Source organism: Oratosquilla oratoria, chromosome 34 (genome assembly GCF_046742065.1).
Source record: "Oratosquilla oratoria isolate Oo_2021 chromosome 34, ASM4674206v1, whole genome shotgun sequence".
NCBI lineage: Eukaryota > Metazoa > Arthropoda > Malacostraca > Stomatopoda > Squillidae > Oratosquilla > Oratosquilla oratoria.
In genome coordinates, this window is record NC_134810.1 from 35,259,190 (window position 1) to 35,275,232 (window position 16,043).

Sequence of the window (16,043 nt, forward strand, 5' to 3'; positions counted from 1 at the left end):
ACTATTGAGCTGGTCAGTGATAATTTATAATGCAGTGGTCTCTCTATACTTCTACTTCTATGAATGGGTTCCGCATTAGCCTTTTTCCAATCCTGTGGCACTTTTCCATCTTTCAGTATACATACATACATATACCAAGGCTTTTTCCCCCTTACACGGGGGGTAGCCAAAAAGAAAAAGGCATAAAATCATTCCCACCCATTCCATCCCTGAATACACTCCACACCCCTCCACCCTCCCTCTTATCTTAGCACCTCCTGAATGACGGGTCATCCCTGCACCTTGTCCACTGCCCTGGGTCAGAAGCAGTAGACATACAAATAGAAATATGAATCTTCTTCACTGGAAGCTCCCAAAATTCTTTAAGTATCAGTTTGAGAACCCATCAGGCCTTTAAGCTTTTCTGTATTCCAGTGATCCCCAAAGTCTAATCACTTCTCTCACATCTATGTTTAAACCTGAATTTTTGCTCGCCTAAAAAAAAGGGAGTGACCAAGGATGAGATGGATGGATGGGGTGAAAAGGGTGTTGGGAAAGAGTGGGATATCTGTTGAGAAAGAAAGGGAGAAGACAGAAGATAGGAGTAAGTGGAGAATGGTTGTGTATGGATGATGCTGTGATGCATAGAAGGGAGTGGGTGGGGAATGGGGGGGCAGTGTTAAGGAGTATGTGTGAATGATATTTTGACACAGGCCTAAGGTATTTCTCTCCATCTTCTCTTTCTCTGCATGAGGGATGAAGATTATAAAGCAGCCTTGCTGTGAATGAGCTGTGTCTTCCTGCATTGCTTCTGACCCAGGGTAGTGGGTGAGATGTAGGGATGACCCCTCATCCAGGAGGAGGCAACAAAAGAGGGAGGGAGGGGTGGTTAATGGCAGTGGAGTATGAGAGGATGAAATGGGTGGGAGTGGATTTATGCCTTTGACTTTGGCTATCTCCTTTGTAAGAGGAAAAAAGCCCTTGGTATATATATGTATGAAGTATGAAGATCTTCGTACTTAAAATATAAAAATTGTCTAATTTTTATTCTTTTGGCAGATTGCTGCAGGCTTGTGGTGGTACTATGTATCTAAGGGTGTTGAGTTCAGTGATACTGCATTCTTTATACTACGAAAGAAGAATAGTCAGTTGACATTCTTGCATATTTACCACCACTCCACCATGTTCTGCCTCTGGTGGATAGGAATCAAATGGGTTGCAGGAGGATCCTGTAAGTAGTTATTATTTTACAATATGATTATGATGTAACTAGTTTGCTGATAATGTTAATTTACTTTATTTTCTTGTGTGAAAAATTAAGGTATAAGAGCAGGGATGGGATTAAAAAGATTTAATAAGAGGTTTTCTCACTGTGCTAATAGCATGTAAATATCACTTAGGCTGTATTATAGCCTGTTTAAACCAATTTCTAACTAACCAGCTTGCAGAACTCATGAAATCCCAAGAACAGGTTCATAAAACCAGTAAGAATTGGTTCAATCCCACCACTGTATAAGAGGGTCTGGGAGGACTAAAACCAAAATCTTAGTGCAATAATTGGGTCATTGAGTGTGTGCAGATCTGGTATAGATGAGAACAAAAGGAAAGTGATTGGTAGTATGTTAATAGTGATAATTGCTTGCTAGAGTTTAACTAAGAGGCCTGTCACCCCTCTGCAGAGGGCAATGGTTCTGAACTTTTTTTTCTTCAGATGTTTGGGATTTTATTGTGTAGCCAAGAGTAGATGAAAATGTTATTTGAAGCTCTTATTGCTCTTTGGCTGAGTTGTTTGTGGTGGAAGTTTGAAATCCTGTTTGGGCCTTTAGTTTTGGAATTAATTAATGACCCCCTTCTATATCTTTACAAGTGAAAGTGGCTTCAGTGTCAAGTTTGATTTTTAGTTTATCTTTAATTATTTTCCTGTTTTCTGGTTTTTATAACTAGTTTTGGAGAAATGCCTGTTGATGATGGTATTTTATTGATCAGATTGATTGTTGTGGAAAGTAGTGAGATTCATCTGTAGGATGTTGGGTTTTTATATGGTTTGGTGGGTTTTTAGTTGCTTTGTAGTTTTAATATGAGTATTATATGAGCTTTTTTGCAGATTGTTGGAGTTTTGTTGATTACATCTCAATTTATATTTATGGTTGCAAAATAGGATGAGAGAATCGTATGAAAGGTACTAAGAAAAGAGGAGAGAAGTAAAACAAAGAAGGTAAAAATGAGAGCAGATGTGAAATGGGGTAAGAGTATGACAGAGAAATTTGAAAGTAATAAAAAGATGTGAAGGAGAGTAAGAGAGGAAGGGGAGGTGAATCAAGTAGAGAAGAAAAACTAAAAGGTGCAAATGGAGAGGTGATAATGGAAGAGACTGCAGTAAGAGGGAGTTGGGCAGATTATTTTAGGGAGTTCCTAAATGTGAAGGAGGATAGGGAGGGAAAGGTAGTTACAGTGGGAACCACAAAGAAAAGACAGTGATGAATGTTGAAAATGGAAGGAAAATAAGAAAAGATGAGGTACACACATACATATACAAACACCTTTTTCCCTCTTACAAGGGAGGTAGCCATAGTCAAAGCCATAAATCTACTCCCACCCATTTCATCCCCACATACTTCATTCCCATTCACCACCCCTCCCTCTCTCTTGTCTTGGCTCCTCATGGAAGACAGGTCATCCCTGCATCTTGCCCACTGCTCTGGGTCAGAAGCAATGTAGCAAGACACAGCACATCCATAGCAAGGCTGCTTCATTTAAATGGCACCCCCCCCTCCACACACACACACACACTCTTTGTCCCCTCATGCAAAAAAAGAGAAGACGGAGAGAAAGCCCTTCGGTCTGCATCAAAATATTCACACATACTCCCTCACTCTCCCCATCCCCCACCCACTCCCTTCCATGCATCACAGCATCATCCATACACATTTATCCTCCACTCATCCCTATCTTCTGTTTGGGAAGGTGTGCGAAAGAAGGAAGTTGAAGATGACTGTGGGTAAAACTAAGGTGATGAGATGTAAAAGAGGAGAGGATGGCAGCAAATTGGAAGTGAGCATTAAGGGAGAGAGACTGGAGGAAGTGGATAGCTTTAGATACTTAGAGTGAATATGGTGGGAAAGGGAGTGGAGGAGGAGGTAGAATGTAGAATGAGAGAAGTAAGTAAATACCTAGGGGGGTTGAAAAATGTAATGAGAAATAGACATTTGTAAGTGGATGCTAAGAGGAGATTATATGAATGTGAGATGAAATGCTTGAGAAGTATGGTAGTGGTTACTAGGCTGGATAGAGTTAAAATAAGGAGTTGAGGAGGAGAGTGGGGGGTGGAAAGGGAGTTGGGAGATAGGGTCGATGAAAAAGTATTAGAATGGTTTGGACACATGGTACATACATACATACATATACCAAGGCTTTTTCCCCCTTCCAAGGGAGGTAGCCACAAAGGGAAAGGCATAAAAACACTCCCACCCATTTCATCCCTAAAATACACTCCACACCCCTTCCACCCTTCCTCTCATCTGAGCACCTCCTGGATGACGGGTCATCCCTGAACCCTGCCCACCGCCCTGGGTCAGAAGCAGTGTCGCAAGACACAGTACATCCACAGCAAGGCCGCTTCATTTAATCGGCGACCCCCCCTCTCCGTCCCCCTTTGCATATAAGGAGAGGAAGATTAGTAAAAGAGGTGTGGAAGGCAGAGGTGGATAGAGTGAACAAGGATGAGATGGATGGATGGGGTAAAAGGGGCATTGGGAAAGAGGGGAATGTCTGTTGAAGAAGGAAGATAGGGGTGAGTGGAGAATAGTTGTGTATGGATGATGCTGTGATGCATGGAAGGAGTGGGTGGGGGATGGGGGGGGTGAGGGAGTATGTGTGACTGATATTTTGACGCATTCCAAAGGGATTTCTCCTTGTTTTCTTTTTCTGCATGAAGGGATAGAGAGGTGGGGTCGCCGATTGAATGAAGTGGCCTTGCTGTGGATGTGCTGTGTCTTACTACATTGTTACTCAGAGCAATGGGTGAGATGCAGGGATGACCTGTCATCCAGGAGGAGCTGAGAAAAGAGGGAGGGAGGGGTGGAGAATGGGAGCAGAGTATGTGGGGATGAAATTGGTGGGAGTGGATTTATGCCTTTGACTTTGGCTACCTCCCTTGTAAAGGGGAAAAATCCATTGGTATATGGTATGGTATGGTATATGTACACATGTACATTCATCATATAGTATATTTTTATTCACACATATCCCCATACTGGAGTATTGGCTGCATAGTCATGTGCAGCCAATACTTGAAAGATTTCAGTGGCACCCTTACAGACCAGTCATGCAACATTCTTCACTGTTTAGAGACAAAGGGTTTGCTCAAAGAGGAATGCTGAGCCTCTTTTTAACTTTCATAATTCCATATTTCTGCTGGTGTTAAATGTTTATCTCCCACTCAGAGAGAGATAACATTTTTGCTCATGCTCCTCATGCTCATCTTGTGGCTGGGACACGAGAATTCTGTCACCATATTCTAATGTGTTGTAAAAAGCAACAAGTGGGGGAGAGTGAAGGGACTAGGTTTACCTTTTTATTATTCTCTCGTGAACAGTCCAGCGATGCTTTGAGTTTGCTGTCGTCCTCATTACAAGGGGAAGTGGATCATTGGTATTTATATAACATACACATTATCAGTTGGTTTACAGTTAAGTTTGATGAACTGTATATTGTAGAATGTATAAATTTTTTATAATTCTAATTGTATATATTGGCATATATTTTCTAGCTTTCCTGGCTGCCATGATGAACAGCTTTGTCCATGTGATCATGTATTTGTACTATGGATTAGCAGCCCTGGGGCCACAAATGCAGAAGTATCTATGGTGGAAAAAGCATATCACCTGTATACAGCTGGTTAGTGATGAAGTTTTCTTGTTTTTGACCTCTTCTATACCATGACTGGGTATACGAGGATGCAGGTGTCAGCGTCTTTATTATACTTATTTTGTAGTTGTAACTGAATGACCCCCAAATTCTGTGAAATGACTTGATCACATATTCTGTGTTTATTATTACTCAGAGTGAAAGGGAATGGGTAATACAGCAGTGGCTTTATATTTTATAATGTGAGTAGTGTGATGCATCGTCAAATCATTGTGCATTAGGCACCTGATGCTGTGTGAGAGAATTTGACTCATATTGAAGAGGTTGATTTAGTTGAATATTTGCTCAAACTGTAAAACATCAAAGATCTAGATTTCATTAAAATCTGAACAAAAGTTATCATTGTTGCCATAAGTTTCACAGCAGCTGACATTGGTCCTTGGGTGTTGGGTGGGTGTATGATTTGATATAGTCATCCCTTTTATAATAAGGAAAGGCCTTTTTGGTATGTGTGTATGTAAAATTTTCTGTCCATTTCTTTGTTACACGAAAATAGAATTCACTTTGAAACATGAGTGTAAAGTCTTGTTTATATTTTCAGATTCAGTTTAGCAGTGCTGGCGTCTTGGGAATCCGGGCAATCATCGTAGGCTGTGACTTCCCCTTATGGATGCAGTATGCTTTAGTCGTCTACATGTTATCATTCATTGTTCTCTTTGGTCAGTTTTACATCAATGCCTATAGGAAGAAGGTGAGTCATAGTTCTGTTATTTGTGGTATAATTACGGTATTGTATCCCATTGAATACTATAATTTCAGAATGAAAATTATGGGGTTATTTTGTTACCATTTGCATTAGTAATTCTAGCTTACTTTATTTTTATTCATTTTTACAGTACTTTGTTATCTTTTGTCTACTTCAACTATATATACCTATTTTTCTTTGACTTGTTTATGAGTACTTATTATGTATCTTTATGTACTTATAGTGTGAATAAAAAAAAATTCTATGTAGGATTATAGGTATTTACTAATGTAACTTACCATTCATGCCTTGGTTTAGTTCTTATTTTACAAATTCGTAAATTTCATATACTTTATTGGCATAAGGTGATTGTATATCTTTTGGTGACAGAACCCATATATAGTGAGCAAAGGACTTGTGAAGCACTTGTGAAGCACAGTTTAGGAGTTGTAGTGTAAATATTTCATGGTCATCATATTTCAATATATCAGTATGATTTAAATACTACTGCATATCTATACAGTGCTCGACAAGGATGTATGAACAGTTAGCAAGAATGAGTGATGAGGAGTGTTGAGACTGTTTTTGCTGAAATACACAATTTTATATAAAAGATAAGCATATGGTTGCATTATTTGACCTATTTTCTTTAAAATGTGTGATTTTCATGTAATTTGATCAAAGAGAAGTTACATTTTTATCCTCTATAAAATTACTAACCACATATTGTCCGACTCACTAATTGCCAACCTCAACCAAACAATGAAGGTTTTTGCTCAAATGCACAATTTTGTATAAAAAATTAGCATATGGTTGCATTATTTGACCTATTTTCTTTAAAGTGTGTGATTTCCATGTAATTTGATCAAAGAGAAGTTACGTTTTTATCCACTGCAAAATTACCGACAACAGCTGTGAATACCGTCCGGTTTTTGCTGAAATGCACAATTTTATATAAAAAATTAGCATATGGTTGCATTATTTGACCTATTTTCTTTAAAATGTGTGATTTTCATGCAATTTGATCAAAGAGAAGTTGCGTTTTTATCCTCTGCAAAATTGCTGACCGACTCGCTCATAGTTGACCAAACTCGAACAAGAACGGTTTTTGCTGAAATGCATGATTTAAAGAAAGATAAGCATATGGTTCATTATTTGACCTATTTTCTTTAAAATGTGTGATTTCCATTTAATTTGATCAAAGAGAAGTTACATTTTTATCCTCTGCAAAATGTCTGACAACAGCTATGAATACCGTCCAACTCACTCATAGCCAACCAAACTCGAACAAGGACGGTTTTTGTCGAAATGCATGATTTTATATAAAAAAGATAGCATATGATTGCATTATTTGACCTATTTTCTTTAAAATATGTGATTTTCATGTAATTTGATAAAAAGGAAGTTACATATTTATCCTCTGCAAACTTACCGACCACAGCTATGAATATTGTCTGACTCATTAATAGCCGACCAAACTCGAACAAGAACGGTTTATGCTGAAATGCACAATTGTATATAAAAAATTAGCATATAGTTGCATTATTTGACCTATTTTCTTTAAAATGTGTGATTTCCATGTAATTTGATCAAAGAGAAGTTACGTTTTTATCCTCTGCAAAATTGCCGACCACAGCTGTGAATACCCTCCGACTCACTCATAGCTGACCAAACTCGAACAAGGACGGTTTTTTGCTGAAATGCACGATTGGTCAAATTACATGAAAATTACACATTTTAAAGAAAATAGTCGAAAGAATTTAACTATATGCAATCTATTACACTAATAACACAATAGTAAGAAACTTAATAGAGTGTAGTTTGATCCATACCACCAGTGATCATAGATGGTGGGCTGGACGAATTGTAGCTGTGGTCGGTAATTTTGCAGAGGATAAAAGCGTAACTTCTCTTTGATCAAATTACATGGAAATCACACATCTTAAAGAAAATAGGTCAAATAATGTAACCATATGCTAATTGTTTTTATAAAATTGTGGATTTGAGCAAAAACTGTCATTGTTTGGTTAAGGTCGGCAATTAGTGAGTCGGATAGTATGTGGTTGGTAATTTTGTAGAGGATAAAAATGTAACTTCTCTTTGATCAAATTACATGGAAATCACACATTTTAAAGAAAATGGGTCAAATGATGCAACCATATGCTAATCTTTTATATAAAATTGTGCATTTCAGCAAAAATAGTCTCAACACCTCATCACTCATTCTCGCTTACCATTCACACATCCTTGTCGAGCACTGTATACCATTTCATTTTTGGTGCATAGAAAACTGTGGAAATCTTGAGTTTATGAATTTTGACAAAAGACATGATAATGACCCTCCCAATTTTGTATTTGAATGCAACAAGGAAGGTTAAAAAATTGGAAATTAATTGCAGTTTAGATAAAACAAAATGCTGATATATTCATAATACATAGGATATAAGGAAATGCACTGGTATATAGAAAAATATACACAAGTCCAAGCAATTTATTTTTGGGTTTGGCTGCTCTGGACTTACTGGTTGTTTGTAAATTTAACTGACACCTCATGCACAAAATTGTCTCAATAGGGTTTTATTGATTCATTACACAGGTAAGATGAGAAATTTACAATGATAGTTATTTTTGCCAAGAGTTTCACCGATTTAAAACCACAGTGGCTGGTAATAGTTCTTAGACTCTCCTATAGAGCTTTTTGGAAACTGGACTGTTGCTTGTCTTGTACTAATGTGGGGCAGTTTCTATGTCACTGGCTTTTAGTAGTAGGAGGAGGGGAGCAGTTGTCAGTTATCAGCTCTCCTTATGGGTGGAGGAATTGCAGTTGTAGTTAATAGAGAGAGATCTTGGGTCCCTCAGATGGATATAAGGGTGTTGATAGGTTTTGAAGATAGAAGACGGAGAGATAGTTTTCTCTGATGTCCGTCTTATAGGACCACCATTTGTAGGTGTTCAACATTGGTACTGAGCAATTCATATCCATGTAAAAGTATTAAAAATGTGGTCAAGATAAGGTGAATACCTCCCAAAATTTCCTGCTGGTCTGTATACATAAAAGCTAGGACCTTGAGCACCTATATTGCAAATATGATGTAATCAAAGCTTTTTTAGTTGATGAATTAGTCATGGCAGTGGGATTTATAAGTTAGGGTTATGTGTATAGCAGGATGTTTTGATGCTGTGATTCCTATTCACCAATCAGAGAAAAGATGCCATAGGATCCTCAACCTTGGTCCTCACAGAGCGCGTGAGTTACCCTTGGTTTTATCTCAGGCTTGTCTTATTTTGTCCTCCTGTTTCTTTAGAGTGGGTACTCTGGGGTGTAATTACTTATTTATCTTCTGTTCAATATACATTGGTACCCTAGAACACAAATGCTCCAGAGGTTGAACAACTAGGAATCGGAACAAAATATTTCTTGGAAATTTTGCCTAGAAGTATACTTCAATAAAAAAAAGCTATAGAAAATGTTAGCTATTTTCTTGGAATACAATGTGATGATGATTTAGTTTAACATCATAAACTCCTCCTATCAGGAGGCTAGGATGGCCTAAAGAAATAAAAATTCTGTACATTTTAAATGTTCAAATTGAAAGAATAAATTCATTTGGAACTCAAATGGTTTCCAATAATGAATTAAGTTTGAGTTCTGAGATACCATTGTATATATATATATATATATATATATATATATATAATTTATAACCTTTACAAATGTCTGCATGCCTACAGTGTAAGTACAAATAGATTATATTTGGTAGTTGCCTTCCTCCAAGAGTTGCAGTTAATTGTTCCATGAGATTTTCTTTCAGGGATTTTTTCTTTTTGTAACTTATTGTAACTGGGTTCAAGGGATTATGATATGAGCACATTTGATCCTTAGTAACTCGATATATTTTGAGCTCTGGGGCTTGAAATAAGGAACCTGCAGAATTATGTTTTAGGGCAATAGGGATTTGTTGACATATTTTCCTGAGTTAGTGAAATACAATAGGTACTGATTTATGTATTTTCATCTTTTAAGTTTTCAATGAATTTAGGGCAAGCATTTACTTGTCACTGCAAGTTGTTTACTATGACATCTTCGAAGTGAATTATATGATTGATTGTAAATGGATCAGGAGGGAGGGTAGTCATGAGATGAACTGGTGAAGGTGAATTGGCCTTGTCTTTTGGGCTTTGCTGTTAAGGAGCTGTGTCTTATTGCATTACTTATGACCCAGGTAGTGGGTGGTGGGCATGGATGGCACACCCACAAGGAGCCAAGATAAAAGGGAAAACAATAAGTGTTGGATAGATGTGTGATGGGTAAAGGAATGGTGCATGCTACCTCACTTATTAGGGAGAAAAGGCCTTTCAATGTATAGATAGAATTTAGCAAGTAGGGGTTTGTGTCTGACATAGATGTGTGTTGTGCAGCTGAGGTCCTAAAGGGTATCCCTGAGGTACCTGATGTATTGACTTGACTACCTCCCATATATGGGGGAAGAAGCCCTTAGCAGATAGACAAAATGCCAAGGCATAAAGTCTGAGAGAACAAATGAGAGTAAAAGGCTAAGTGATGAAATAGAAGTGTGTGTGGTGGATTGGAGTGAAGTATCTTCAAAGAATAATGTAGGTGAAAGAAATGTTGGGATAGGAAATGTGGATGTTTGTGAATGCAGATAGTTCTACACACATATACCAAGGGCTTTTTCCTGCTTACAAGGGAGGTAGCCAAAGTCAAAGGTATAAATCTACTCCCATCCATTTCATCCCCATATACTTCACTCCCATTCACCACTCCTCCCTCTCTTTTCTTGGATACTCCTGGATGATGAGTCATCCCTGCATCTCACCCACTGCCCTGGGTCAGAAGCAATGCATCAAGACACAGCACACCCACAGCAAGGCTGCTTCATTTAATCAGCGACTCTCCCCTCTCTGTCCCCTTATGCAGAAAAAGAAAAGATGGGGAGAAATCCCTTTGGGCTGCATCTGAATATCATTCACACATACATGCACATCCAAAACTCTTCCTACACTTCTCCTGGTTACCACTATATAGTCCATTAAAGCCCTATCTACCACCCTTTCATCCACCACCCTCTCCCATGTGTACTTATGCTTGAATTTCTTACCAAACATTGTATTTGCTATCATCAACTCTCTAGGCACATCACCATCATCTCTCCACTACAATTTTTTCCTGGAACTCCACACTTCCCAACCACTCTGACTTTTGGTTCATCTGCCCTAGCATTGAGATCTCCCAATACCACCACATTGACATTTCTCCCTAAACCCTCTATGCACTCATAGCTATACAAAAAGCCTCCCTTTCCTCTACACTTTCCTCACTACCAGGCCCATGTTCACTTACAAAAACCCGCATCTCTCTTCCCAGTTTCACCTTGATCCACATATACCTTTAAGAAACCTTCCATTCCACCACACGCTTACCTATCTCTTCACTTACTAGTATAGCCACCCCCTTCTCTCCCTCATCCTCTATCACTCCTGACACCCTCCCAACCACACTCCTAAACTCAAACTTGCACCTCCCTTTCAACTTAGTTTCACTCAGTGCCAGTACATCCATCTTTCATCTCCCAAACATGCTGCCTATCTCTTCCCTTTTACTCTCATCTGTACCACATCTGTACTAAGAAAATACCAACACAAAATAAGACTGACCACAAGGGAAGCTGCCTCAGATGCAACCATCACACAGATGACACTAAACACCTCATTTTACACTGCCCTGCCCTAGCCATGCCCAGAATGTATCATATTTCCTCCTTTATTAGCCAATCCAGTGGCTGATGTCAGTTACCTAGGAGCCATGAGTCTCCAGTGAGAGAGAAATGGGGTAATGGATCGATTGACTGATTGATCATTATCCTCTAATTTACATTTTTTTCCCCCAAAGGTGGTTGGTTTTAGCTTTGTTTAGTATTAAGTGCAATCAGTTTAACTAATAGGCTTTTTTCTCCTCCTCCTCCTCCTCCTCCTCCTCCTCCTCCTCTTGGATTCTTGATCAGAATATCAAACAATCAGTGCATTGCCCTGTTTCTCTTGAAGGAGACCTATGGCCCACAGGAAAATGAATGTGGCCACCAGTTTAATCCATAAGTCTTTCAGTGAAGAGATCTTGTATTGATGCCCGATGTGAGTGAAGAACAGTGCGTTAGGTGTTTTATGTTTTTTGCATAATAGTTGTATTTTTGGCATTTGGTGTGTTTTTACTAGTCAGATTCTCTGTTAGTATTGTTTTGGTCAGTGGTGGGCAATCTCACATCAAATATAGAATCTGCACCCACACTTCTGCACCTGAATGTTACCTCTGTCCACATCTGCACCTCTCGGCACCTGTAAGTTTTCACACTGCTGCATGTGCACCACATACCAGTAAGTTTCTGTACTTCTGCACCTGTACCTCAGCACCCACACATTATGTTAATTGGTATAGAAAATTTTAGTGCCAGAAAATGTATGTTATTAATTGCATAATGATAATACAGAAGTACTGTTTTAAAAAGAAACATTAAGTAAAGTGTATATACTGTATATATATGGGCGGGGAGTTGGGGTGTATGTACGTGTTTGTAAGGTCACAGTATTACCCATAGATCGGTCGTATATGAGCTCTGAGCTCTCTTCCAGGAGGGAAATAGCTGTTGATCGCAAGTCCATCACATGATCCAAGACCATGGTGAATCACACAGTCTATCACTGTTGCCTTTGGTCTATCATGCAGGAGACCCAAGGGCTCTAGGTAACTGGCAGCTGCCTTCGGGTGGGCCCATGAGTCACTCGGGGAAGAAATAATGTTGTCTAGGGATTGTTAGTGTGGGGCTCTGTGTCTTCTGTGTGGTGGTTGCATATAGGGCAGTTTGAATCTGTGGACAATCCTATCCTTTGTTGGAACTGTATTAATGCTGGATGATTTCTTCTCTCTATGTAAATGTACCAGTGTGGCTCTTACTTAATGTGGGAATGATTCTTCTGTGGAGCTGATATCTTGGGGATGTTGGTGGAGAAACGAGTTTGGTGGTCTCTTATTTTAGTGATCTGAGTGTAAACATGTTTTTGTGTAGATGTATTATGTGGAAAAAGTGGCAGGTTGTATATGTTTGAGTAGTATTGTGGTGGTGTGAGTTTTTGTTCTTGTTTATTCTATTGGTGTTGCTTGAGTGATGCGAAATGGATGTGTAGTGTTTAGAGGTCTAAGATAGAATTATACTCCTATCATTTTCATATGATTTCCTATGGAGAGAATTTTAGTTTGTTTGCATAGGTGTCGTTTTGGGGTGGTTTTGGTGCATCTAGTTATTACTCTGCATGGGAACCAATGGTGGGTTCCTGTGTGTGTTGGTTTTGCAAGATTGACCAGAAAGCTGCCTATTTTCAAAATCCATCAACTCCTTCACTTCATCAAGTGTTGCAGCCCTGAGGTGCTTACACTTGGTCTCTGGCATGAAGTACAGGTCAGCATCTCTTGCATAGTAGCAAAATAGTACAATCAAGTTTGTGTCTTTCCCAACAAGAACAGTAGGAACCTTTCATGAGGTAGCAACAGCCATCTGGACAATCAACAGATCTACATTGCCTTATAGATTGTGAACTTCTACTCCATCTGCCTGTAGTTTCTTAGGTTCATTAATCGCTGCTTGTTTTCTAAATTTGATAAGAACTTGTGCTTCTTCATTTTAAAGACCATCCCCACAGGGAACATCTCCTTTCTTCCAGGACAGCCATTCCTTCTTGTATATGTACTGTCTTTGGTTGATTGAGTGTTGCTGTATCTGTGAAATAGTACAAATGGGCAATACTTACTCCTAATGTAATCAGAGTGAAATTGCATTGTACGTCTTGCCAGTGTCCTAGGGTATTCTCTGTAGCAAGGCACCTCCATGTAGAACAAACACATGGTCCTTACGACTATCCACTGCAGTTGCTACATCTTATATTGGCTTAGCCAGCTGTGGCTTGTTTGCTGGTAGAAGCACATTTCTTGTTTCAAACAGTATGGGTGAATATCCACAAAGAGCCTCAGGTAGTTGTTCATGTCACAATCTGGTGTTGTATTTTGTTTACTGTATCAAACCTGGCTATGATTTGAACACTTCTATCAATCCAAATTGCCAGCATACCTTTTATTCCCCTCATATTAGGTGATTCCTTTCTCTCACTGGATATGAAATAAAGGTGAAAGGCAAAAAATATAACTACCTTTACTTACAAATTATACAAAATAGACTTACATAAATCTTTACAGGGATGAGGGTGAGGGTATGCAAGAGAGCACGCGACCCTCCATACATGAAGGTGGCATTCGACTACATGGATGAAGAGATGGTTAAGAAATTAATTGTTACATTGATAAGACCAAAACTAGAATATGCTAAATCAATGTGGGCACCTAGCACAAAGAAAAACACAAAGAAATTAGAAAGAATCCAAAGAGCGGCGACTAAGATGGCACCTACACTATCAAATTTGACATACGAACAAAGATTGGAGAAATTACAACTGACAACGTTAGAGCAGAGAAGTGAGAGAGGTGATTTGTTGACCATTTTCAGAATTATGAAAGGAATGGAAGTTCTTGATAGAGATGATCTATTAAAACTGGACCAAAGAGAAACAAGAGGACACGCAAAGAAACTAAAGAAAGACAGCTACAGAAGAGATCTGAAAAAGAACAGTTTCCCACAGAGTGATTGATGTCTGGAACAAATTGAACAGTGAAACAGTTAATGCCAGAACTATACACAAATTCAAAAGCAAATTGGATGTGGAGAGATACAAAAACGGGTCAAAATGAGCATAGCTCTAGTCCTGTAAAATACAACTAGGTAAATACTAAACCCCAAGCAATTTGGATGTAGAAGTGGAAGATCATGTACTACAAACCTAATATGCTTTTACTCAAGATTAATAGAAATCAAAATCAAAAGATGAGAAATATGTGGGAGTGTTAATAGAAGACAACCTGTCACTTTTTGTATTTTGGCTGGTTTGTGTGAGAGGCATATGGATTGCTGCTGAAGGTTAAAGTGGCTTTTCGTTATATGGATGAAGTGATGGTGAAAAAGCACATAGAAATCCTAATACATCCAAAACTAGTACATGTACCAGTGATAGGTCCCCACACATAGTGAAGGATATAAGCAAGATTGAAAGAATACAAAGGGCTGTGACCAATCTGGTTCCCTGCCTGGCATAGGTTATGAGAGGAAATTAAGAAAGAGTATATATATACAAAGGATGTGAAGAAATAAAGTTCTCCATGCAGATGCTTGAATACTTGGAATAGTGTAGAAGATGCCCAAGATGGAACAATACATGAATTGAAATCTGAATATGATTTTTAGAAATTAAGGATATAGACCAAGTTGGAACTGTCCATGAACTTTAGGCTAGGTATAATAAACTAGAGAGTAGGAGATGGTATATCACAAGTATTGATCCATTGCTATATGCTACAATTAGATAAATACACATACACAAATGCACCAGCTTGATGATGCAGTGATACCATTCTCAACTGCAAATTCAGTGATCTGAGTTCAAGTCCTGCCCAGAACTGAAAAAATTTCAGCATTGATGCACTCTGAGCTGGCACTCCAACTTTGGTGGTAAGGAGTTTTGTGTGTGTGTGTGTTTGTGTTTGTGTGTGTTTGTGTTTGTGTGTGTGTGTGTGTTTGTTTGTTTTCGTGTTCACAGCATTACCCATAGATTGGACCATGTATGAGCTCTGAGCCCTCATCCAGGAGGGTAATAGCTGTTGATCACAAATCTTACATGTGATGCAAGACTGATAAATCACATACTAAATAGTGCATTAGTTGTGATAAATGGAATATTGTATCACTTTGATTTTGTTATGCTCTTTAGTATTGATACATAGCAAGGTGTGCCAATTCAACTTTGGATATGTTCAGAAGTGTGACAGTCAACTGGTTTAACTGCCTTTGGTCCTCTTCCACATATAGTTCTTTGTTGTTGCTGTGATAACTGCCTCAAAACCTGACAGCAGGGTGGCATACTCTTTCTCAAATCCTGACAACAATTTTGTTCGGCAAGGCACTGCAGAAATGGAGGGGTACCTGTAATGCAAATATATTAGGGTGTAATGCCTTAGCTGAATGTCATGCACTAGTGCAAAAATTTATTGTGATCAATACAGTGAAAGGGTTAATGTTTAGAAGTAGTATATTAATGGATGCACATTTATGTGTACAACAAGAGAGCTGCATCAGAGTTCCTGAGGAATATTTTGGAATGGCCGACTTGATATGCAGTTGGGATTTTATTGTAATTAATATAACTGTGGATTAACCTTTACACTACACTGTAAAGATTCGTTCCTTGAACTTTGTGGAATTCTTGACTGACATACAGTTGGGATTTTGTTTTAACTATTGTGTAACATTATAGTATATAAGAAAATTAATACCATCAACAT

At 38.5% G+C, this 16,043-nt stretch overlaps 1 protein-coding gene across 3 annotated transcripts in view; it reads left to right on the forward strand.

Moving 5' to 3' along the window:
- Window positions 1-16,043, forward strand: part of LOC143018200 (very long chain fatty acid elongase 4-like) — a 36,365-nt gene that overhangs the window by 8,206 nt on the left and 12,116 nt on the right. For 2 of the 3 annotated variants that reach the window (XM_076173391.1, XM_076173392.1), the window contains exons 5-8: window positions 1,039-1,210; window positions 4,748-4,875; window positions 5,447-5,596; window positions 8,793-8,837. In XM_076173391.1, coding sequence (XP_076029506.1) covers window positions 1,039-1,210; window positions 4,748-4,875; window positions 5,447-5,596; window positions 8,793-8,837 — 495 coding nt within the window. The remainder of the gene's footprint in view (window positions 1-1,038; window positions 1,211-4,747; window positions 4,876-5,446; window positions 5,597-8,792; window positions 8,838-16,043) is intronic. The other variant, XM_076173393.1, reaches the window with a different exon arrangement.